The sequence below is a fragment of the Siniperca chuatsi genome, linkage group LG17 (genome assembly GCF_020085105.1).
Source record: "Siniperca chuatsi isolate FFG_IHB_CAS linkage group LG17, ASM2008510v1, whole genome shotgun sequence".
Classification (NCBI taxonomy): Eukaryota; Metazoa; Chordata; class Actinopteri; order Centrarchiformes; family Sinipercidae; genus Siniperca; species Siniperca chuatsi.
In genome coordinates, this window is record NC_058058.1 from 25,769,996 (window position 1) to 25,795,305 (window position 25,310).

At 38.4% G+C, this 25,310-nt stretch overlaps 1 protein-coding gene across 3 annotated transcripts in view; it reads right to left on the reverse strand.

The window, feature by feature from the left end:
* Positions 1-25,310, reverse strand: part of phf14 (PHD finger protein 14) — a 112,860-nt gene that overhangs the window by 73,878 nt on the left and 13,672 nt on the right. For all 3 annotated transcript variants that reach the window (XM_044171054.1, XM_044171056.1, XM_044171055.1), the window contains exons 5-11: positions 17,585-17,744; positions 16,654-16,765; positions 14,209-14,346; positions 11,102-11,248; positions 9,675-9,945; positions 8,569-8,675; positions 2,802-2,897 (exon numbers count right to left, since the gene is read on the reverse strand). In XM_044171054.1, the coding sequence (XP_044026989.1) occupies positions 2,802-2,897; positions 8,569-8,675; positions 9,675-9,945; positions 11,102-11,248; positions 14,209-14,346; positions 16,654-16,765; positions 17,585-17,744 (1,031 nt within the window). The remainder of the gene's footprint in view (positions 1-2,801; positions 2,898-8,568; positions 8,676-9,674; positions 9,946-11,101; positions 11,249-14,208; positions 14,347-16,653; positions 16,766-17,584; positions 17,745-25,310) is intronic.

Here is a 25,310-nt window from a genome sequence, read left to right on the forward strand (position 1 = left end):
TTATCCACATTATGTGTTATTTTTAACCCTAGATGTTAACCTCAGTGGGGTGTTTATTAGTAATTTTTTGTGCTGTAGGTGGTGGTGGTAAACTGAAATGCATTACAGAGTAAGGTGTTCCTGTTATTTTGTCTCTTTCTGTATTTAAGTTACCAGCTCTACTACTGGTTGAGAGACTACAGTTGAGTGGTGACATTGCACTGGAGGAGGTGTGCTAAGGTCTCAGAATGCAGGCTTTAAAAAGAATACTGGAACTGTAGGAAACAGTTGCCTGTGTTCAGAAAAGCGGCCCAGTATTACCAGTACTGGGTGTATTTACAAAACTTTTGCTTCTATAAATACCAGTAACATTTAAGATAGGCATAACATCAGCAGTGATGGCAGGGGAGTACTCTTTTTATATGCAGCTTTAAGCTAGTTTTCACTTTACTTGGTTTATATTAAAGCATGGAAAATTCCCACTGTAACTATAAATCCATTTGAAGGCTGAGGAAACGGCGCGGCACTACACAGGTACAATCAATATACCGATTGTGTACAATCATAAACTGACCACTGTGAGCCAGCTGTGAGACACTTCCTCAATAATATGGTGAAAGACCACTCTTAAAGTATAGGCAGCCAGACATTTTTCTCTCAGCCCTGGTGTTTTATAGTAATGTCCCTAGCAAATAAATATATCATCTCAAGCAGGGATCTCAAACTCTTCTATTACAATTACCTGAGGGGCCACTGGCCAGGATGTTCTCTCCTAGGGGGGGCTCCTCGAACCCTCAGTGGGGTTCTAAAATTCAACTATATACACTTGTTTTTCCCTCTTCTCTCCCTGGTACCTGTCATGCTGTTATACATGTTTAGTAAAGTAATGTTATTTGAGATTGTATTTCTATACAAAATAAAAGATCAATTGTCTACTTCTCTTGAACGTGTCCAAGTCTCTTGAAGGTTGCTCCAGGTCAACTTAGAAAGAGACATTTTGGCATCAGGTGTTGACAAGTTGCACAATTAAATGCAGCTTGCTAAAATGTGAAAAAGAGCGAATTCTTAGACTCCAATTTTGCATTCTCATTAGAATATCAGTGGAATACTATAACATAAAAGCCTTGGGAAATAATCAAAATAGAGATATAACAAAAAAATAATTTCCAGGCAATATGTGACAATAAATTCTAAACGTGGGGGGCTTATTAAATTGCCTAATAAGCTGGTTGTGGCCCCTACAGCCGGTAATTTGAGACCCCTGATCTAAAAGCTAATAGCTTAAATACCTGGGTTAATTGGTTCTGTTTGTCCTCAGTTTATTTTGATTTGGTTCTGTTATTAGTCACTTTCTCTCTGAGGTGCACTTCCGTTAGCCATGTGGTGGTATTTCTGCAGAAGCATGTGACACCCTGCACATTCAATCCTCTTTATTGAACTACACAAAGTTGAACTGAGAAGAGGGGGGAAGTAATTGGATATATTTAGATTTAATTTGTTGTTTATTATTATTTGGGTTGATAGTTGTAGTACAATAAATAATACTGCTATTATAAATTCTGTAGTAAATATTGTAAAATACCAATGATTCATTGTACATAATTCTGAATACCTACAGATTGTCCGTGTGCACCTCCCTCACTGTTGTGAGCAAAAAGGTTGGACAGTAGGTGTATACAGAACGTTGACAGTATAGTGAGGGTAAACCTCGGGCTAGATGTAACCTCTGCTGCTGTTACATCATCCTCCCCAGTTACCCACTTTCTTGTACGAGCCCAATCTCTATTCATCATTCTAAAATGTTATTTCAGTTAGCTGCTGCTGTTAACACTAGCTCCTAACTTTGATACTGAAGTTCACAACTCAAGCTAGCTAGTTAGCTGGTTTTCTAGGTGGCACGTGTAGCCTCAAAACGCTAAATGAAAGCAGAGCTAACTTACTTATTACTACAGCTAGTTGGCTGATTCAGAATACTTTGGCATTGCGGCTGTTCTAGCTAACAGGAGCTAGCTGGCTTAATTTGGTAGCAGCTGATGAGCCTGCTGGGAGGCTGGGGGCGTGTAACTGGTGACAACACTCAATAAAAGTGACATTATGAAATACAAGGCATTTGAAATAAAAAATCTATAATATAAATTTACTAAATTAAACTATTTTACTTACTCATAGTACATTTTTTGTATGTAAATAACATTTCATAATACTGAGTTTAGTTTTAATAATGTAATAAATATTTAACATTTAATATTTAAGTATTTATTCATTTATGTATTCTATTCTATTTATCCATATGACTGTTTACTTCATGATGTCTGTTTCATTTAACTGAACACTTTGGGGCTAACAGATTTAGTTTTAAGAAAGTAGTGTTGGTCTGATTTAGTTTGTCCCAACAAACAAAACTAGATTTTAGTCTATTTCTGTAGACTGCAGTTCACATTCATTAAATAACCCATCAGCCACAGTGGCACATCTTGGCAATTGGTTGCCATAGGAACAAGAAGTGGCAGACAGTTTTTACTTCCCCACCGTCAGGTCTGACTTCATGGCAAATGACAGGTCAATCAGTTAGTGCAAAATGAAAGGTTTTTTATAAACAGCAGGGTTATTACAGCCTGCAGTATCATCCCACTGTTGGCCATGTGGGTTGCTACTCGCAATCTGGATAACTCTCCATCACAAATCATTGCTACGCTAAAAAAGGAAATCTATAAACAGGAGTGTTCCGCAAACTATCTCAACAACTAATGTGTGTGTTGTGAGCAGGATGGTAGGAGGGGACAGGAGGAGGGGGAGATGGTGTGTGAAGATGGTGGTGGTACCTGGCCCAGGATGCCCCCCAGCAGAGTCCACATGGCCTGGCCTTCACTCCGCAGCTCTCCATTCACATTCAGAAGCTCCTCCAGAGACTCACAGAGCTGCAGGAGGGGAGAGGAGACAACATGAAGGCAAGGACACCACAGTTTCTGTCCCTTTATTTTCTGTGTGCAGGGGTTTCACTTATTGTGTCTTCTTTAAAGACACTGACATTCAATTGTAGAAAATTCCAAAAATAAGGAATTTATCTTAACTCATTGACAGATTTTTTTAAAGTGAGAGAAGAAAGAAATAACAAATTTTCTTAAAATGAACAGTTGATTTGTAAGCTTATTTATTGGTTTTGAGTGAAATAAGAAGGTTGATATCAATCTCATGTCCGTGCGTTAAGTATGGAGCTGGAGTCAGGACGTGGTTAGCCTAGCTTAGCATAAAGACTGAAATCAGAAATCAAAAATACACAATTGGTGCACAAACAGAAATGTAAAAATAACAATTTGTGGTTTTATTTCTTGGTGAACAGTCTGGTGCAGTGCCTGTGTGCAGCTTCCTGAAGTCTTGTCATCACAGTGAGGTTGCCAGGTTCTGTGCCATCTTGTCCGTACAGAGACCTATACCACAACCAGTGCTCACCCTCAGTATCTGGCAACTCTACTGCACATATGGTTTAACTCTTGATCGTCAATAAATAGTTCCAACACAAAATTGTTATTTTAACATTTCTGTTTGTGTATGGATTAAACAAATGAGATGCAACTTTTAATTAGTGAGCTTTAGAGGTGTTGGTAGGTGTATTTTTGAACATTGGACAGAGTCAGGTTAGCTATTTAGCTAATGCTAGCTAATATTAATAAATAAATAGATATTTTGTATTTGTATTATTACAAATGTCAGGGTGATTTTAAATGAGGTTTTCTTACATCTCGAAAAAAACCCTGGAAGCTCTGGTGTCACTTTGGCTCTCTATAGCTCACATAAGTTTACTAGACCTGCTAACCATCCAGAGGCCTGTACTACAAAGGGAGTTTAACCTACTCAGATTTAACTCGGTTATCAAGGAAAGTCAGGGTTGACCAACTCTGATTGCCTAGATTGGAGTTAATCACTACTACAACAGTGAATAAGATGTTAGTTAGTCGATTCGGTGTCAACTTAATTGGAGTTTGTGCGCGTTTGCATAAAAGGGGCATTTTTTCATAATGGCTCATTCTCTGTGTTTTCCCCCAGAAGAATGCACGCTGAAAATGTCAGGATATGAGGATTGTAAAGAAACATTAACGGCCAAATGTTACACTGTGGCGGCCAACAAAGCCAGGGAGGCTTGTTGGCAGCGCACTGCCGACAGAGTAAATTCCTAAGTAACTTTACAGTGTTCTTGTGGTATATTCTCTATTTTATCTTACGGACTCTTCTTGTATTTGTAATATGATTGAGATGCAAGGAACAGCGGCATATTAGGGTCATTAGGTTTAAAAAATTACAGAGCTGGGTGTAGAGGGGCAATAATCAGAGAAAAAACTCAGAATTTCTGAGATTAAGGTGGTAAATTTACAAGAAAAAAACTTGAATATTCTTTGACATTATAGTCATAAATTTACGAGAGAAACACAAAAATAGTGTTTTTTTGTCAAGGAACCACATGACTTTACTTTACAAGGCTGGGGCAACCTCACCACACCACAGACGCCGCTGCTTGCATGTATTATGCCTGCAGTGGACGACCTAATCAAATTATACTTTGCAATCGGATTTAGCAGTAAAGAAATACTTGGGATTTTAGCCCATAATCACCATATTATCACAAGCATCGGGACTTTATAGAAATTGCCGTGAATTGGGCCTATTCAGAAGAAAACAACAAAGTGATCTGGATTTTTTTCTTGGAAATTTGTGACTTTAATCTTTAGTTTTTTTCAGGGAAATTTTCATTTTTTTATTACCCCACTCCTCTGGCTCCATATTTTTTGGACATGTAAAATACTCTATCTAAATATGTGAAAACAATTAGGATAATTCAATTATACACATACATTACACAAACATATGAGAAACTGACCCGTTAATCAAGGGCAACATCGTGTTAACCACTAAGATAACCTGCTCGGAGCAGTTTAGAGATGCAGCGTAAATCCACCTTTCGACATCACAAAGTTCCTCCTGAAGTTACCTGGTCAAGCCAGTTACCTCGCTACGTAGTACAGGCAGTGGAGAAACACAACACTGGTTTTGTGTAGTGTAATGTAACAGACAGTCAACCACGAGCCTATTAGATTAAAAGCTACTCCCTAGCTTTGGTTTAATTGGCTCATGGGCACAAGGGTAGAACAGTAGAGGGAAGAGTCACAGTTTGAGTAAAAAACATGACTGCCTATAACCCAGCCTTATAAATGTTATATGTTATAATGTTATAATATGCACAGTTGCACCACTAATGTTGCAGGTTAACCTTTGAACCAATTTTGCAGCCAGTGTGCCTGTTTAATGCTAACACTTCATATGATCTGGGAGAGTTGAGCCTTGCGGCACGAGTAAACCTTGTACTGGGCTCTACTACTATATATCAGTCAAAGCCAGACATATAATGACATTCGTCCACTGGCATTTTCTCCAAGGCCAAAGCCATGTAAGAGCAGCTCAAGCAGTGCAATTAGCAACACACACTCCATTAATAACGCTTACACGCACGGCAGAAAACTAAACGCAACATTAACTCTTGTGACTTTTACTCTGCCGTTGTATTCCCTTTCTCATGTTGACAGATGGAGCAGCAGCCTCTTTGCAGAGGTCACGTTTGAGGAGAGATGAGAGAAAGGCACGTACATGATTCAGTTTTTATCACGTAGCATAGTAAGGCCATATTTAGCTGAACATTAAAGACAACTGAAGTAGGATGGCCACCTACTTAATACATTTATTCTTCCAATATTAACAAATACCACTGAAATTCATGAATAGATTTTGTTTTGTCAGATAAAATACTCACTAAATTCTTTGCTTGGTGAGAGCATGGTGCAAAGACCAACAAAACTAAACGTAGGAACACTACAAGAGATTCAGATAACGGCAGTTTCTGTGTCTGTTACCTCTGTCCCCACGGGCCTCATACTCATCAGACCGACATGCCAACTGTCAACAGGTAGATATGAATCTTAATTTATGATTCAAGCTCACCCTGTTTTAGTTTTAGTGATTTTTTACCAAATAAGACCTAGAATCTACAATCATGCTAGTAGCTCTGTGAGGCTGTTAGACACAAGGGTGCTTTGAGCCAAAGGCTAATGTCAGCTAACATGCTCGCTGATGTTTACCAGGTAATGATTACCCAACTGAGGCTGATGGAAATGTCATTAGTTCTGCAGGTATTTAGTCACAAACCAAAGTATTCGAAAACGTGAATGTTGACTTGATGATGACCATGAATGTCTGTACTAAATTTAATGGCATCCACAGCTCACACTGAAACAAAAATGTCGACCTCATGGTGGCACCAGAGGAATCGTAATAGAATCACCAACGTCAGTAGGATTCATCCTCTGGGGACCATGAATGTCTGTACAAATTTTTGTGGCAATCCATCTGATTTTGATTCTTGTCTTCCTGCATCAAAAAGCTGTGTTTCCTGCCTGTGGGAGGATACTCTTCAGCACAGTTGGGTGTCAACAGGGTCCTCTGAGGGTGAGGACAGCTGTGAATATGCTATTAAATATATTAATAATTAAAAGAGAAAATAAAAATGGAGAGAAAACTCTCAAAGTCATTAAAAAAGCAATATATGGTGAAACTAGTAACAGTATTTTTTAGCTATGCTAGCAGCGTGGCTCTATGGATGGATGTTGTTAGGTCATCTAGTCCACCACTTTGATCCAGACTTAAATATTTCAGGAACTATCGGATGAATTGCCGTGAAATTTGGTTCAGACATTCAGACATTCCTGTTCCCCTCAGGATGAATCCTACTGACTAGGTTATCCTCTGACTTGTCCTGTAGCACCACCAGCAAGCCAAAGTTTTCACTTATACAGTGAAATCTCGCAAGATCTACAGGATGGATTATGTTCCACTCAGGATGAACTGTAATAACTCTGGTGATCTGCTTTCCTCTAGCGCTATCATCAGGTCAAAATTTTATTTGGCAATACTTAGGTTTCTGACCAAATACCTGCAAAACTAATGACATTCCATCAGCCTCAGCTGTACTTTGTGTTCAGTGCTAATTAGCAAATGTTAGCATGCTATACCAGCTAAACATTAGCATGTTAGCATTGTCATTGTGAGCATGTTAGCATGATAATGTTAGCTTTTAGCTCAAAGCACCTCTCTGCCTAAATACAGCCTCATAATGCTAGCATGGCTGTAGACGAGGGCGATTCAATTACAAATTCAGTTGGGCCAGATTTTATAACCAGGAAATGTAGATGGGCCGGACATTTCCAGCAGCCTATTTAAAACCTTTTTTTTTTTAGTTTTTGGTAATGACAAATTTTAAACAAATGCAAATGAATGTAATAAAAAATAGCAGCCGTTTGGAGATGGCAGTAAAATAAACAAATACTTCCCAGTCCAGGCAGGGTTCAACTGACGGTTTTCATTGTCAAATTTATGTTTCAGGGTTGAGAGAGACATATTTTCAGTAGAGCACTTCCCTGCTTAAGAAAATGTTTATTTGTGAAAATATGATTGCCGTTGTTGCTACATCCGTAAACATCCTGCCCGATCGGTACTGCGTATGTGGAACTCTCAACAGAGATGAGAAGGAAGTGAGATGGCTCACTCGTTAGCTCCTTCCATACACTATACATTTTTTTTTAACTTATTTTGTCATATATCAGATTTATGTATGTTGGGCCACTAGAGTTTGCTTCTGGGCCGGATGTGGTTCGCGGGCCGAGAATTGAATAGGCCTGCTGTAGACTCTAAGTCTTGCAAGATTTTTTAATTATTGATTTTTTAATTCAGATTTTACTAAACACTAAAACACTAAAGCCCATTTTAAAAAATAAATAACTAAAAACAATAAGAGTGAAACATGATGCACGATATATCGGCCGAACATCGGTGGCTGATATTCGCCTTGCTGACTGCTATCAGCCCATTCACCGGTGGCAGTGGCCAATGTTCATGTGTGTCGCATCAAATCTGCACTTGCTAAATTTTGTGTTGGTTATTTGTATTTGTTGTATAGCAGGCTAAAAAGGCTTTTGAAGCAGTTATTTTTCAAAAGAAGAATCTTTTTCATGTGAAAGAAGGTTATATTACAGGTTGTTTCATAGATTTGTATGATTGAATTTATGCTCATTCAAAGACAGTTTAATCAAGGGCTGAATGGCTGGCACAAAACGGGAAATAAATAAAAACAAAATCAACAACAAAAAAAACATCTGTATCAGCAAATAGTTATTTTAAACATCGGTATCGGCCCAATATTTCACAATCGGTGCATCACTACCTGAAACATAATCTACCAATAAGACAAGAGAGAAATTTTCTTTTGCTTGATTGTTGAATGAAAATGGTGGCTGTAGCCTACTTCTACAAATCACAAATGGCCTAGCTACACCAGGTGTTTTACTCTGAGGTGGTCATTTTATCTTAATGTGATCTGTTGTTAGTCTAATTACTTGTGTTTGTATTACTGCCTAATAATCTTACTTATCATAATGTAATATTAGAATGTTAGCACAAATGTGTTAGAGCACTCACTTGTACATTTCATGACCCGGCCCGTCCCCAGACATGACCCATTTTTCCGTGGGTTTGGATTGTGCTGCTCACCTTGTTGTACTCCACATGCAGTTTTTCTTGCTCGCTCTCCAGCTTGTCTTTTAAGTTCTTCTGTTCAGAGATGTTGTCCTGGATCTGGATCATTCGCATGTTCCGCTCTGAATATCAATGGGACAACAATCAATAGCACGATCCCAATCTATATACAGGAAAATGCACATGAGAGAGTGTACTGATGGCAGATAGGCCCTCTGCTGCAGCCTAATGGAGTATGCTCTCAAGGTTACTGGAGTGGCATCTCACACATCTGGCATTACAATTATTTATTTGAAAATGCCTTTACACAGCATTCACAAAATAGCTTAACCACCCTATCCAACAGTTAAAGACATACAGAATGGAGATAAATGCTAAAACCCTTTTAGCTTAGTTAAAATTACAATCATGACACCAGATTCCTGCACTTTGGATCGAAAAATACAGAAGCTTCTTACTATAAAATTTCACTGATGCATTAATTGCATATCGCATGGAGCAGAAGACAACCATAAGAGTAGCTATTAGCAAACACACAGATAAGCATCACGTTTTAAGCTCAGTGCTCTTCCTCAGGCGGCTCTGAAGACGAATGGAAAGGGAAAACAATGCTGCTAGTGTCATGAAAATGTAATAATTTCCTCTGCTGTTGGCGAATGCACTCTTTATTTAAGGCAAGGCAAGGTATACATTAGAAGTGAGCCATAAAAAGCTTTATACAACGCATAAGTAGGTAATATGCAGTAGTACTCCCTAACACCTGTAAACAGACTTGGCATTCCCCTTTAGTATATATTTATATATACACATATATAGTCTGTGCACATGGATTTCCACGCCATTTTTTTTCTCTACTAATGACCCCTGTGGGTTCGTAGGCTATTAATGCTTGTTTATTTATGGACATCTCAAGCATCAATTTCACTCCCTCCCCATAGTTTCATACATGGAGGTGTCTCTACCCACTGCTGCAAAAGAATAATGGGTAAAGAAGGAATGGCAGGAAAATGGTTAAAGGTTCTCAGCTGATTCTAAAACTTAGATCAGATCAATAGTATCTGGAAAGACATGGGTTGAGAGTTAATTTTTTGTTATGCCGTAACAAATATAAGTTTCCTCACCCAGGTAGTAGTTGACAAAGTCTGCCGTGAGGGCAGGCTGCTTGTGTTTCCTGCGTCCGTCCATGCTGGCGTTGGCATCAGATGTGTCCACAGGGAAAATGTCGGTGCTGATGCCCATCAGCTCCGCCTTCCTCATCAGCTTCCTAATGGCTGAGGCACTGGAGGTCAGAGGTCGCGGCAGCTTCTCCCGGGGAACCCACGCCTGAGGCCGAGTGTTCCTGGACAGCTCTGCTTTTGCCCTGTACTGCTGCAGGCGAGTAGTGATTCGGGCCTGCACATGTTCCCACATTTTAATGTTAGTGAACCATCAGCGAGTTGCCAATGACTTTCACATAATTTGTGTGCCAAATTAAATCAAGCATAAAAAGGGAACAAACAGCAGACTTTTAAAAGATTCATGTGTTTTCTGATACACTATATTGGCACCTGAACATTACTTCCATATATGATAGTTGAACATGTTATTCTAAACCTATGGGCATTAATGTGCTGCTATGACAGCCTCCACTCTTCTGGGCTCAAGCTTTCCAGATGTTGGAACCTGGCTGCAGGGATTTGCTCTCATAGAGCATTAGTGAGGTCCAACACTGATGTTGGAGGATAAGGCCTGGTTTTGTGTGTGTGTTTGTGTGTATTGTACTGCTGTCCTGAAGTGATGTTGCCACCTAGGACCCAGCACCATGTTGAGCAGTAATGGGTCCATAAACAGTGGCAGTTTTTTTCCTGAATCAGTTGTTAAATGTTGCTGGTTTCCACCCTCAGGTGTTTACATGCCGAAAATTAGTTTTTGTATTTTCATGCAACCTCTGCTCAACTTTATATAACTTGACATAAAGTTAGCGGCCTGGTGAACGACTCCCCTACAGTACACTGTAATTAGACTGGTAATGGAAAAAAGATCAAATAAAATAAAAACGAAATCATATATAGATATATAAAACAAGCAGCTACTGATGTGTCCACTTTTTGACCACGTCGATATAAGTTCAGGTTCAAACCACACAATGAGCCTCGTCTGTTTCTTAATTAGCTACTGCAACTAACATTATGGCAAATATGGCATCCTGCTGCTTCATATGGACATAATATGGCTAATAAATAAACCTGATGATTATTCTATTTGGTTATTTATGCTATTTGTTATTCATGTATTTATGTCATTTATTCATTTATACTGAATTGTACTGAAAAAAATATATCACTATTTATGACTAACAACTGCAACTCATATAAACCTTATTCATGTCCGTAACCTAATCCTAATTGTAACCCCAGACCTAATCTTCACCACTCCACTGAAGAAGCAGAAGGAATATTCTCCTTATTGTCTTCTCCTTGCAAAATCCCATGGGCACTTGGATAGAGGTACAAACACACATGCACATGTTTAACAGCTGCTGCAGCTGATATGAATGAGTGATCCTTACTTGAGCTTCAGGAGTAAGCTGTTTCTCTCTCTCCTGCAGAGAGACCTTACAGTAAGACTGTAAGGCCAGATAATTCTTCCTTTTCCACTTCCTGTCAAAGCGGTCAGCATGCTGTTTGCAGTATGCAAAAAATGGATCAGCAATATCCTGAGGAAACAAAAACACATGCATGTATTAACAGTTGTAATAATTAGTAAAGAATGGGAACATTACCTTTTACAGCTTTTACTACAGTGACATTTTACAACCCAGTGCCCTCCATTCCTCACTATGTCACAGGAAATAAATTTGACAAGAAGCAGTTTTTCCAGCTGATGGCCTTCTGGAATCATTTAAGCCTAACTTGTTGCAGTGGATGCCATCAGCATTTTGACTTGTTGCTAGAAGGCTTTTTGTGCAATTGACTGGATTAAGTGGCTTGCAGTGGGCACTTTTCTGGATGCTTATACTGTGCAGAAGTAGGGGATGTATGGTGGCATGGTGTAAGGAGAATGCACTGTGATTATTAATACTCCAGTTCTTATAAAAAAAAACAAGTCATTCTGTAAAATAATGAAGCTGAGGGCCAAATTTTGTACATAGTTAGTATATAATATATAATAAATGTATTAATTGTACTGATTAATATTCATAACTGATTCATATCATACAACTATGATTTCTGCTCTGGATTATGTGGTTGCTCTATGACATATTAAAGGGGAATACATTTACTTTTTTCAGAGATAGACTGGATTTTATTTGATGTATGTGTTAGTCACAGATAGTGGCATTGACATAAACATGAACTGAATCTTTGTGTCTTGCTAATTAAAGATATCCAACAAGTCAGATCGTTTTCAGTTAGTCGACCACAGGACAGGACTCAGGCATAGAGCAGTGATGTTGCCAAGTACGCATCCGGTGTCTCTGACACATTAAAATCCGAAAGGACGCAGTAAACTCAGTAAACTATCGACGTGTCCAGGGGACACACCCTATTTTTTCCCCTGACAATGCTACATTGTGAACAATAAATCTGTGTTGAAATCATAGAAATAAGCAAAAGAAACCTCGCTGTCAAAAACATTGGTGTAATTTATTATCACACTGCAGCCTGCAACCTTCTCTCTTTGTGAGGGCTGAGCACTGAGCACCCTGAGCAACATTTTTTTGGACCCCACAAATATAGTAAAACAAGCCCACACACACAGAACAGCAGAGCAGAGAGGCAGCGGAGATTAGAGCTAGGTATCGCCACTGATTTCCCGAATCGATTCGATTCCAATTCACAAGGTCCCGATTCGATTAAATATTGATTCAGTTACGGATATTTTAGTAACAATACCAATTTTTCTTGGATATGAAAGAGATTCTCAGAGAACTAATGCTGTAAATTGTACAAGGAACCCTCTAACCTGGTGCATTATTAAAAATATTAATGTTGACATCAAGAAGCGACCCTTTAAATCACCTATAACAGAGCTGATATTTCCACTCAGACGCCCCAGTGTTTCCCCAAACATTATATTAGTTTTTTTTGTAAATATATAGCTATTAAGAAAAATAATTTGACATTTAAGATTGAAATAATGTCCCTTAATAAACAAGTATTGCATTTCTAAATGTTGTACTGTTATTTCTGCATTAAAAGAAAAAAAGATTAGACATAGATTGACTGCTCAGTCAGTCAGGTGCGCCCGGGAACCTGTATACCTGAATGGCAGATTTTCACTCGACTCACAAAACCTACATACATGTAAGTTAGCATAATATGTTGTAGAATTTTAGTATTATTCACGCTTTAATACCATGTGGTTATGTGTCAACATTTATACGCACTGTTTGTGAACTTCCTTCTCCTTACATTCAGGGCATCTGTGCTGTATTTAGTTCAGAGAAAGAGTTCATCAAGCCAGCAGTACAACACGTGAAAGCATGCCAGAAAAAAAAAAAATGCTAGGCTATATGGACACAAGCCCTAACGAAAAGGCATATATTAAAAGATCGATCTCGGATTTTTTTAATCAATATCGGATCATTCAAATGAAGATCGATTTGAATCAGAAAATCAATTTTTCAAACCCAGCCCTAGTGGAGATTACTTGAGTTGACGACGCTTGTTACTGTAAGTGCAATAAAAACCTTTGCGAGTTAAAAGCCAATACTTTATCAATACACCTGTTCAACAAGCATAAACATGTAAACATGTGGAAAGTGATATTTTAATCTGCTCTCATCCACTGCCGCTATGTTTTACACAAGCACAGCATGCTAGCTCAGCTAATAGCGAATTGATACAAACAAACTAAAACAAAAGCTGTCTATATGTAGTCTAACTGTTTACCTAAGTTTGCCATGTATCTTAAAATTTGGCCAATTCTTGTAAACGCACTGCTGGCTGAGACAAACCAGCTCCTCCTCCCACTGCCTGCAGTAACTCACCTGCAGGCAGTGAGTCACAGCAGCAGCAGAGGGGGGAGGACAGAGGACAGGAGGAAGAACTGATACCGACTGATATCTGAGTTCTTCATTCTTTCTAAACTTTACTCAGTATTTGGATGTCAGGAATATGATTTATTTTACTGCCATTTTAGATTTGCTTCCAGTGAGATATTGAGTTTATATAGTGACTTTGTTGTTGTAAACTTTACTGTTGCTGCTCTAGAAACAACATTTAGTTATATTAATAAATCTAATTCTATTTTGAATTTATTAATTTTTTTAAATACATTTTTTAAAAAGCAATAATTTAGTAATGAAAAAGAACCAATAAGAGTAGTAGTATCGATAAACAACCTAACGATACCCATCCCTTAACATGAGACAAAACCTCCTGTGGTAGTGAAAGCAGATCGTTACAAGTATTTCACCTTGAACGTCCTATGTGAGCAGAACACAGATAAGCTGTGGGATAACGCTCACAAGGTTGGTCTTTCCTTGTGTTTGGTGTTTTTTTGTTTAAGCCATAAAACCTAAACTATTTGAATATAGCTGCACTTCGGTATGCCATTTAAACAGCTGCCTAGCAGCATGGCCTAACATTGGGATTTTTCCCCCCTTAGAAAAGTGAAGTAATTAAGCAATCGGCCATTGTGGTTTAAATATCCGGGGGTTTTTTCCCTTACCTCCTCTGCAGCAGCCTCAGACAGGAGTCCCTCCCTCTGTGCACAGGTGACATGGAAATAGGAGCGACACATTCCTGCATCACAGCTGATGCAGACACCGGTCCTGGCAAAGCGGACGTCCTCACAGAAACTGCACTCCTAAAGGCAACAGAATACAACAGGGACACTTCAAGTTGTAGCTGCAACATAGAGAAAGTGAACACTGGTTTCTGTTAGCACATCACCACACGGGTGGCTGCAGACGTGTGCCACATGTGAGTTTTCCAATGGTGTCAAGACATCCGCTCCAAAACAACGCATTTTCTCTTATGAGTCACTGAAGACATCACCTTTAGCTACACCACAGAATGTGTTAAGTGTGAAAACAGGATGGATAAAATGTTAAAATGTGTGCTCTGTTCTCCCTAAGAGCCAGACTTTAAAAGGTAGTTTTACTGACATTCAAAGTGCCAAAAACTGTCACTGTCAATTGCTGTCAATGCTTTCAGTTCAACTGACATTTCAACTGCTTTCACAACATAGAATGAAAGACTTTTCCTCTACAACTGACATTTACTACTATTACTACTTTTAGCTATTACGCTTACTGACATATAATCTGCTGTCAATACATGCATATCAACTGACACTATTTGTGACACTTAAAAGGCAAAACACAACTATCTCCAGCGCTTGCACTTCAACTGATATTTCAAGGGTTTTCATCACTTCTTAAAATGACAGTTTAACTATTTTCACTTCTTATACCTGAAATGACACTTCAACTACTTCCAGTGTTTAGATGTCAACTGACAATTCAACAGGTTTCAATTCTTACACATCTAAAGTACGCTTTTCATCTGGTACTTTAGAGTTGAACTGCTTTCAGTGGTTACACTTCAATTAGAAGTTCAACTGTTTTTAGCACTTTCATTTTACCTGAGACTTAACCTTCAACTGACACCCCAACCTCATTCAAAGCTTGCATTTGACTTTTATCATTTCAGTGCTTCAACTGACACCTTACCTTCCTACGTGCTACAGCTTCAACTCTATTACAGCATCTCACAAGCAATAAATTTAAAACATTTTAACCTGTTTACAGTCTTACAAAAGTTTCAAATGTTTACAGTGCAATTTTGTAGCAGAATTGAGACCACCTAAATTTTGTCTTTATTAAATTTTGCGTTTTCTTCTTTGAAGTCATGGCACAGTGGTGCAGTGGTTAGCATTGTCTTTCTCCGGGTGCTCCCGTTTCCTTCCATAGTCCAAAACATGCAGGTTAGGTTAATTGGTGACTCTAAATTGCCCGTAGGTGTGAAATTGAGCGTGAATGGTTGTCCGTCTCTATGTGTCAGCCCCGTGATTGACTGGCGACCTGTCCAGGGTATACCCTGCCTCTTGCCCAATGTCAGCTGGGATAGGCTCCAGCCCCCCGCGACCCTCTAAAGTGTAAGCGGGTATAGCTAATGGATGGATGAATAGTTTGAAGTCATTACCTGGAAAGACAATCCTGACTTTCAGCTCAGTGAACTGAACCCCACCTCCCACCGAAATAAGTAAGCTGGAATAACTGGTTAGTGTAAATTAGAGCAACTTTGTGTACTTTGATACACTAATCAATAAATGTCTAAGACATAGCTCCTGCAGGATTTTTAAGATGTCACTACTCAACATCTCACTGTTAACTGCTCGCAATGCTTTCACTTCAATGGGCATTTCAACAGTGTGAGTTTAACTCACAGTTATGACTACAACTTTCACCTATTACAATTCTACTGACATACAGTATCTATTGCTGTCAGTGCTTGGATATCAACTGACATTTCAACAGTTTATGACACCTGAAGCACAATCACAGCTATCTCCAGCGATTGCACTTCAACTGACATTTCAAAGGCTTTCATCACTTCTTAAAAAGGACAGTTCAACTGTTGTCATTGCTTACACCTGAACTGACAATTCAACTGCTTGCTGCTCTAACACTGACATTTCAACTACTTTCATCTTTTACTCTACACCTGACAGTTCGACTTCATCTCATTCTTCAAACAAGAGTTCATCTGTGTTCAGTGATTACATTTCAGCTCCTTTTAATCCTTACACTTCAACTGACACTTCAAACCCTTTCAGTGCTTTAACTCCTTAAGTGCTTCAGTTTCAAGAATTAACATTTTAAAACATTCTTTGAAAAGTTTAAAATGCTTGAAAGTGAAAGTGTTTTCAGCAGAAGTGAGCATCATAAATTTCCTTCAGAAAATTTTGCATTTTCTAGTTCTAGTGGGCAATAACTTAGCAGGAATAATGATGAAACATAACCAATATATTTGGATATACATTCAGGATACACTAATCAAAAAGAACATCTAAAAAGTCGCTCATGCAGGACGTTAAACATGTCAGTAAAACCTAAATCAAAATGAACAAACAATCCAAACTGCATCAATAAATAAAAAGAGTACTTGCCTTGGCCCCATATTTTGAATAATTCATCTCTGTGAGCGTTACTGGTCGTAGTTTATCTATGTCTCCAAATGCTACTCCGGGAACATAAAGTGCACAAACCACATGCACCCATCTGAAAACGAAGAGGAAGAAAATCAAATTGGCTGATAAACTGGTTTGTTGAAGAGAAACAGAACAAACAACACATCAGTATTAAAATCATGACCTGAAAATGTTTCAAGATGTAAAGTAAGTGACATTTAAAATGTATTGATATCTGGTCACTGATTTCAAGGAACGCCATCAAATTGATTAAAATCTATGGCTGTGGTTATTTTTGCATTTAGTGTAGTGAATTACTGCAGACAATAAGAAACTTAATATCATGAAATTGGCCGCAGTGAGTTGCTCAGACACTTCAAAAAGAAATGGATTCATAGATTTATGTAGCCCCAGACTCTAGCTACAGTTTGGTGTGACACAATTTCAAATGCGGACTTTAGGGAAGAGAATCCAAAGTCCAATATAAAGATATCCATCTCTAGCAAGCAACAGCTTCACAGTTTAATTTGCTGTGTTTTTCATGCTCTAGTGAAGTAGTAAATTCGCCTGCAGCCTGGCTGAGGAGCACTATCAGTGATAACGTGGCTGAAGTCTCCACGCTTCACATAACGCACTCTTTTCTCTCACTCCTTTTCTTCCTCTATCTCTCTTCTCTTCCCTCCATCCCCTTCTCACACTCCTCTGCCAGTTCTCTCTGTCTCTACTCCTTAATCCAACTTCCTCTTCTCTCCACTACTGAATATATGTACAATTTAGATACAGTTATATATATATTGCAGCATTTCAACCAGCTAAGGTCATCAGGTGTGATTTGTATCTGAACACGTTCCAGTCGCTGCCTCTCGTAAATGGCAGCTGACCACCGGGTCAATGTGCTACTGTATCCCACCTCCCGGCGTCCGTTTCTTTGAAGATGCCATCCTGGTTGGGGCACAACTCACAGCTGGGAGTCACTCCGTTCTTACAGGCGTCACAGAACCAAGGCTCTGTCGAATTCTCTGAGGCAGAGCTCATGATCGAGTCACTCTCGCCATCCACACCGTAACATCCTAGAAACACAAAAAAATAACTTCTTATTTACTGTTTATCTTTTTATTCTGTAAAGTTTAATTACATGTACTAGTGTTTAATCCTTTTCAAAATAATTTTATAATCATTCCATTTATGCTGCAGCATTTAAAGGTCCAGTGTGTAACATTTAGGAGGAGCAATTGGCGGAAATGGAATATTATATATATATATATAACCTCATTTAATCACCTGAAAATAAGAATTGTTGTGTTTTCATTACCTTAGATTGAGCCGTTTTTATTTATAGAGGGAAGGGGTACCTTTCCACGGAGGTTACCATGTTGCACCGCCATGTTTCTACAGTAGCCCAGAACAGACAAACCAAACACTGGCTCTTGATAGGGCCGTTTGCGTTTTTCGCGAGTTTTGCGGCCACTGTAGTTTCTCCTACATGCTTGGACAGGGAGGGTGATGTGAGGGGTATTCAGACAGTTGCAAACTGCAATTTCACCAATTGATGCCACTGAATCCTACACACTGGACCTTAAAATGCAATTTGCAGTAATTAAAGGGCTAAGCCATTTATTTAGTATTGCACATTTGTAAAGTTGCAGGATTTACAAGAGATTGGATTAAAAAAAGAATGGTCAGATTTAAAACAACACAGGCTCCTAAAACACTGGATTCTACATTTCCCATATTGATTTCCTTGGCCCTGATTCCCTCTGCATTTTTGAAAAGTATTTTAAGTCAAATAAATGTAAAGCAAGCCATATGCAAAATGAAAGCCCTTGTTTGTCCCATTGTAAGAATAAAACAGTCCTTAAATCACTAAATAGATTAATGAAAAACTGAATACATCTGAGCTTGGATGACACATTTAGTTTGCAGAAAATGTCTGTATGTAAAATGTATGTACTTGAATTGCTTGGCAACTTGGCATTGTGCTCACCAAGTTAATTGCTGAGATCAGTGTACAAAATTATATGGCTAAAATTAAGTTTGACAGGGAAAGAATGTTGTGAACAAACCAACGGTTAAACTAGAATATCAAAATTATAAAAATGAAGAATTTGGAGTGGCCTAGTCAAAGTCCTGACCTGAATCTTATTGAGATGCTGTGGCATGACCTTAAAAAGGCAGTTCATGCTCGAAAACCCTCCAATGTGGCTGAATTACAACAATTCTGCAAAGATGAGTGGGCCAAAATTCCTCCACAGCGCTGTAAAAGACTCTTTGCAAGTTATCACAAACGCTTGATTGCAGTTGTTGCTGCTAAGGGTGGCCCAACCAGTTATTAGGTTTAGGGGGAAATCACTTTTTCACAGAGGGCCATGTAGGTTTGGATTTTGTTTTCCCTTAATAATAACAACCTTCATTTAAAAACTGCATTTTGTGTTTACTTGTGTTATCTTTGACTAATATTTAAATTTGTTTGATGATCTGAAACATTTAAGTGTGACAAACATGCAAAAAAAAAAAGAAATCAGGAAGGTGGCAAACACTTTTTCACACCACTGTACATGAAACTGCTCACAACAAGCTAGAAGGCAGACATCTCTATGGCCGATATCTCCAAAACTCAGCAACTCACACCAAAACAATCTAGATGGATAAATACCACTACAGGTAAGAGGAAAAATATGTATTTTTGATTTTGGGGCGAGCTGTCCCTTTCAAAACTGGAAGTTTGTTTACAACCTGTCTGATCGTCTGTCTGCTAGCCTTTCTTGTCCCGTCAGACTTCTTTTTAGCTACGTCGCTGCATTCCAGATCTAAGCTCTAAATCTATAAAAATAAGAACTAGGTTCTTGCATGTAGCAAGTACAATATTTGCCACAGTGAAAAACTATAACTATTCAACTGCAGGTCTTCCTCTTTCTGGAAGTCATTCCGCTGTCTTGAGTGTTGTCATTCTTCAATTGGATGACATAATCAATCATCAAAACTGAATGGGAAGAGATGACTGCATGGACTTGCTCTGCCATAGGTTTGTTTTGCCATTCACTACCAACAGAAGTAACAACACATAGCAACGAGAAGGTAAAATTAGTCTCCATTGGACAATCCTGGATTTGTGGCTTCTGCCTTTGTGCTTAAAACCAACAGTACAAAAGGAATGATGTTGTCATTTGATGCTCTGATAGCTTTTCTTGGCCAGCTACTATGAACTATAGGGACAAAACTGAAACCAATCAGCATCTGGAGACATACTAGCATTGCTATGACGTATGTCCTGTATTCAACTGTATTCTGCTCTGGTCCAAAGCCATCAATCTACTGTGACACTGTAGCACCACAAATTGAAGCAAGAAGAAGCCAAGCAAAATAATTTTAATGTTGTCCTCTTCATTTTCTGAGGTTGCCTAAACAATTACTTGGCTGATGTGGTTTCTATGGCAGCTATTACACCAGGAAGACGTGCTCTTCACTACCAATGAGGGCAGCAATCAGTACTCTGCCTCCATTGGGGAGATAACACTCTAACTCCTAATTCAGTCAACCAGCCTTTGGGCTTTTTGAGCAATGGGAAAGACTCACAAATCAAAAGCTCAATGTTCTGCATGCCTGTCACTGTGTGCCACACTGGGGAGTCGGGCAGCCTATCAAAAGCAAACACTGGGGCAGACAGAGTTGTTTATTCAGCTCTACACTTTGTTTGGTGGGTGCATGTCCTTTTCTGATGAGAGACCATTTGCTGTGTGTCATGGTGAATCACTAATTTTGAACTCTGCTCTTCAGAGGCTGGTGAGATATATTTTTAGTTTTTAAAGGCCACTAGTTTCTTCTTGAGATCAACTCAAGGCAGGATACACCAATCAAGCTGTTGATTATTCCACTGGCGCAATTAAGCCACAGCTGGACATTGTCCTGACCTTCAAAACGGAAGAACTACTTAAAATCTAGAATAGAATCTAACTACTCAAGATGTGAACATAACTACTGCCTATTTCTACCTCCATTTTCCTCCACAGTATGTGGCAAGGGCAGGAGACTAAGTCCTGCTAGCTCCAATATAGCTCCACTCAACATTTATTTTCTTAAAGAAAGGTATAACTGGAATACCTCTGTCAACAGTGGGGCGCTTCATCTTCACTGATTGGGCTTTGAACCGTGGACCTGGGGGTTGTGAACGACCACCATTCTGGTTTAACGGACTTATGGCTGAATCGTGGCACAAATCTTCGGTGTTCCTTTTGAACTGAGATACAAAGCTCATACCATTAAGCCACGGGTTGCTGGCTAATATGAGCTAAGCTGACAAAAAGTGATGACTACAGGACAACTTCATAATCCCTGTAGGAAAGATTATCCTTGTCAGAAATGACGAGCTTGGCATGAAAAAAAAAGAAGGGGCAAGGTAGAGCTGACTGAACCAAGAGAAGTACTTTTAACTGTATTGAGATTTAATGAAAAGAACTGTTTACTTGCCTTCAACAAAGGCTAACCAACTAGGTGTGGATGCATCCAGCAGTGCCAATACGAAATCATACGTGTACGACGACATACAATAAAGGTAAAGCAGGGGGCTTCCCATGGGTTGTTTTCCCATGGGATGAAAAGAAAAGTGATGAGCACCTCACATAAATGAACAAGCCATCTGTTATTCTGACAGCACACTGATGGCTCACATTTTCAACTTGGCAGCACTTTCCTACTAATCATCTATCTATAGCTGTCTACATACCCAATAATACAAATGAGACGTGACAAATTAAAAGAAAAATATGAATAAATGAGTGAAGAAACATAATGAAATCAGATTCTTCGATTCAGGACACAATGGTCACTGAATGGTTTTATGAGTATGAAAATTATGTGCATCCTATGCTATGGCCTTCATAGTCACCAGATCTCAACCCAATTGAACACCTATGGAAGATTTTGGAGCAACGTGTTAGACAGCACTCTCCACCACCATCATCAAAACACTAAATGAAGGAATATATTTCATCTTCATCGTCTCTCCACTATAGTTCCACACACAGAATCTATGAGCACTGAAACTGTTCTGGAGACTTGTGGTGGAACAACACCTTAATAACTTAAACACTTTATGTTGGTTTTCCATTCATTAGTCACCTAGCTGTATGTCTATATTTACACCAGAGCGGAAGCGATTAGTCGATTGCCAGACAAATAATCAACAACAATTTTGTTAATTGACTGATTGTTTAAAGTAATTTTTTCAAGCAAAAATGCTAAAAATTCACTAGTTTCAGCTTATCAAAAGTAAACATTTGCTGGTTTATTTAAAGTCTTCTATGATAGTAAACTGAACTCAATCTGAATACTGTGTATAAACTTGGTCTTTGGGAAAAATTGACATTTTTCAGTATTTTCTGGTATTTTATAGACTAAACAAATAATCAATGAAAAGATCAGCATTCTAATCAATAGTGAAAATAATTATTAGTCATAATTAACACTAGTCTACGCCAGTGTAAGGTAAAACAGCACAATCAACATCATCACATTTTGCCCAGGTCATTATCATTGCATTTGAGGTTGAAGCTTGTTGCATCAATACATCCAATGGACACATTCCGTGAACACTAAATAGAAATCAGCTACTTTCAGTATGGATAAATTATTTTAGCAAGATATATTTATCAAAATGTCTTATTTTCACCAAACCTAATCTGAATAAAATATCACAAATGGTTCTTGAAAAATCTTATTTCTTATAAATCAATTTCTATATAAATGACAAAAAAACATATTAGCTCAAAATGATATTCAGCTAAGATCTGCTTTCCTTTAAGGCATATAGTAACAGATACAGTGGACGGTTAACAAGTCGCATGGACAGAGCTGAACCAACAATGAATGTATCCTACTAACAAGTACTGTGTGTGTATCAGAGCCTGATATATCTTCTTCCTCTGAGCCATAGAGCTCCACTGCTGTCCAAAAACTATTAAAAACACATCAATGAGCCGCACCATTGCACTGGGTCACATGTTCCTTCATTACCATGAACACACACACTGTATTATATTTTGATCTATCCCACACACACCGTCCTGCTACCCCAAACACTCACTAGAGCACCAAATATGGATTACTCTGCTGCTGAAAATAGTCCCCAACAAATACACTGTTTCCTGTTACAAATACACTGTTTGAGTGACGTTTGTTAAAAACTACAGTGGCCAGCTGAGCCTTTTTAAAAACAATTAACTATATGTGTGAGAGGTCTTTAAAGATGTTTAGGGCTTGGGGCTGGATGCAAATATTGAGAGAGACTAACGCATTGTTGTTTTTTGTCTTTTCAAGGGGATTTATTAATAATAAAATAACAGACTTTTCTTTTCTTAGTATTAAACTGAACAAATAAGGTGACAGTATAAATGAATTGAGCACATTTGGAGAAATAATTATATTTACAGTACATTTGTGTGAATTCCACTCACATTTGAGTCTAAAATTCAACATGACTTTTACATCACTCGAACAGAAAGGGATGACAGCTTGAGGGTGATGTATTATTAACATTTACCTTTTCTACAATAACCTATCATTGATAAGAGAAAACTGTTGCCCATTAATATCAAAATAAGGGGCTGGACGTACAGACTACTAAATAAAAGAAAATCAGCAGAGCCTGACACATGAATATGTGACAAACAGGGTCTTCTTTGGCATTTACAGTCAAAGGCAAATAAAAGCAAAGGAGAACTTGTGGTATGGTAATGACATCTGCCTGTATGACTGGCTTGAGTCTGATAATCAAAAGGCAGGCTGGTAAGAACAGGACTCCTCTTGTGCTCTGTGTAGACGCTTGCTTTGTGGACTTCTGCCCATTCCAGCTTTTGATCTCTCACTCGGGTCTTGTATGCCTACCTTTCATGTCAGCCTCTCTTCTCATCTGAGAGGGACTGATGGTGTCCGGACAGTGGTGCGAACGCAAGAACAAAGGGAGGCAGCGAAGTCGAGCAGCAAGACTGACCGGTTCGAGCTCCAAATACTAACAGCTCATCTCTCATCTTGTCTTAACCTTGAACAAGGTACTTTGTGATCACATATCCCTTTGTGATAAAATGAGCTAACATGTTATGAGTACACCTTTTCAGCAGAGGTGCATGATATCATCTCCAGCATCAGGACTATCACTTGTTCAGCTCACAAGTTCTCAAATAAGCAAATAAAGCTGTCAACATACTGATTCTTTAATGTCAGACAGAATTATTTTACAATTTCCCAGACCCCAAGGTGATGTCTCCTAATATCTTGTTTTGTCCAACCAATAGTCCAAAACCCAAATATATTGTTTTTTGACATCAGCCAGACAGTCTAATAGGAAGCACAGCATACTTAAGTCAGTGGGCTTTATTAGAAGGTGTAGCTGTGTGCGATCAGCTTAAAAATAAAATGAGAAGTCACTACAGTAAATACAGTAATATTTTCCAGTGGGAAAATATATAGCAAAAATAAAATAGGGCCCAAAATTGACCCCTGAGGCACTTTAAACCTAATTTTGGCCAATAAAGATAAGATAGTGCTATTTATTTTCCAAGTAGGATTTCAGGGACTCCAACCCAGTGTCTCAGTCTGTCAATAAGTAATTTTTTTTGTTATATGCACAACAATTACAGTGAAGCAGTCGTTGGCAATTAAATTCTTGTTCTCAGGCTGCCTCCAACAATGCTCATACAAAAATGTAAAAGAAAATAACACAAGTGAGAAATGAAATAAAGAGAATCTAAGACATATAAATAGTGCAAAAGTTAAAATATAGGGGACAAAGTAGAATATGTAAAATAGAATACAATACAATGTGAAATATAATACTGAGGTAGACTGAGGTTATGTAGTAATGTCCTAGGTATATTGACAAAAAGGCAGTTTCTGAGCAATTTCCAGGACAGAAGTGCTCGCCATCCAATCGCCGAAAAATGCAATTCTTACAGAAGTCTCAAAGTTTTTGATACCAAATCCCAGCATGATTTTTTCTATAGTGTTCCTCAAGGTCTTGGTGTCTTACTGTGGTCGAAAATGGTTACATTTTGCACCAAATCTGTGTAACAAATGGTATCAACCCAAAAATTGCTACAACTTAAGAGACATAATTGAGCATGGGAATGACCATCATATACTTCCATCATAATGTAAGCCCTTATACACTCTAAACTTTCAAAATTTGCATAGGCATCTAACCAAAACACAATGTTTATTACATTGTTTCCTACGTTGCCTCCATGACAAATAAAAAGTAAAGTTGAGGAGCAGCTCAAGACACGGCAGCCGTCCCCGGCGCCATCTTCTAACTTCTATAAGAATGTAATGGTCAATTATGTCAAATGCTGCACAAAATTCTAGTAAAACAGAGCTATCTGTATTCATGAGTAAGTCATTAGTTACCCTTAAGATGGCAGTATCAGTACAATGCAATGTACAGTGATATGAAGCAGAGAAAAGCAGCAAATCCTCAAATTTGAGAAGCAGGAGCCAGCAAATGCTGTGGCATTTTTTCTTGGTAAATGACTGAAACAATAATTTGATTTACAAAAATGTTGTTGAATTATTTTCTGTCAATCGACAAAGCGCTTCATGGACTAATCCTTTCAGTAAGAATAATATGTATGTGCACTGCAAAACTT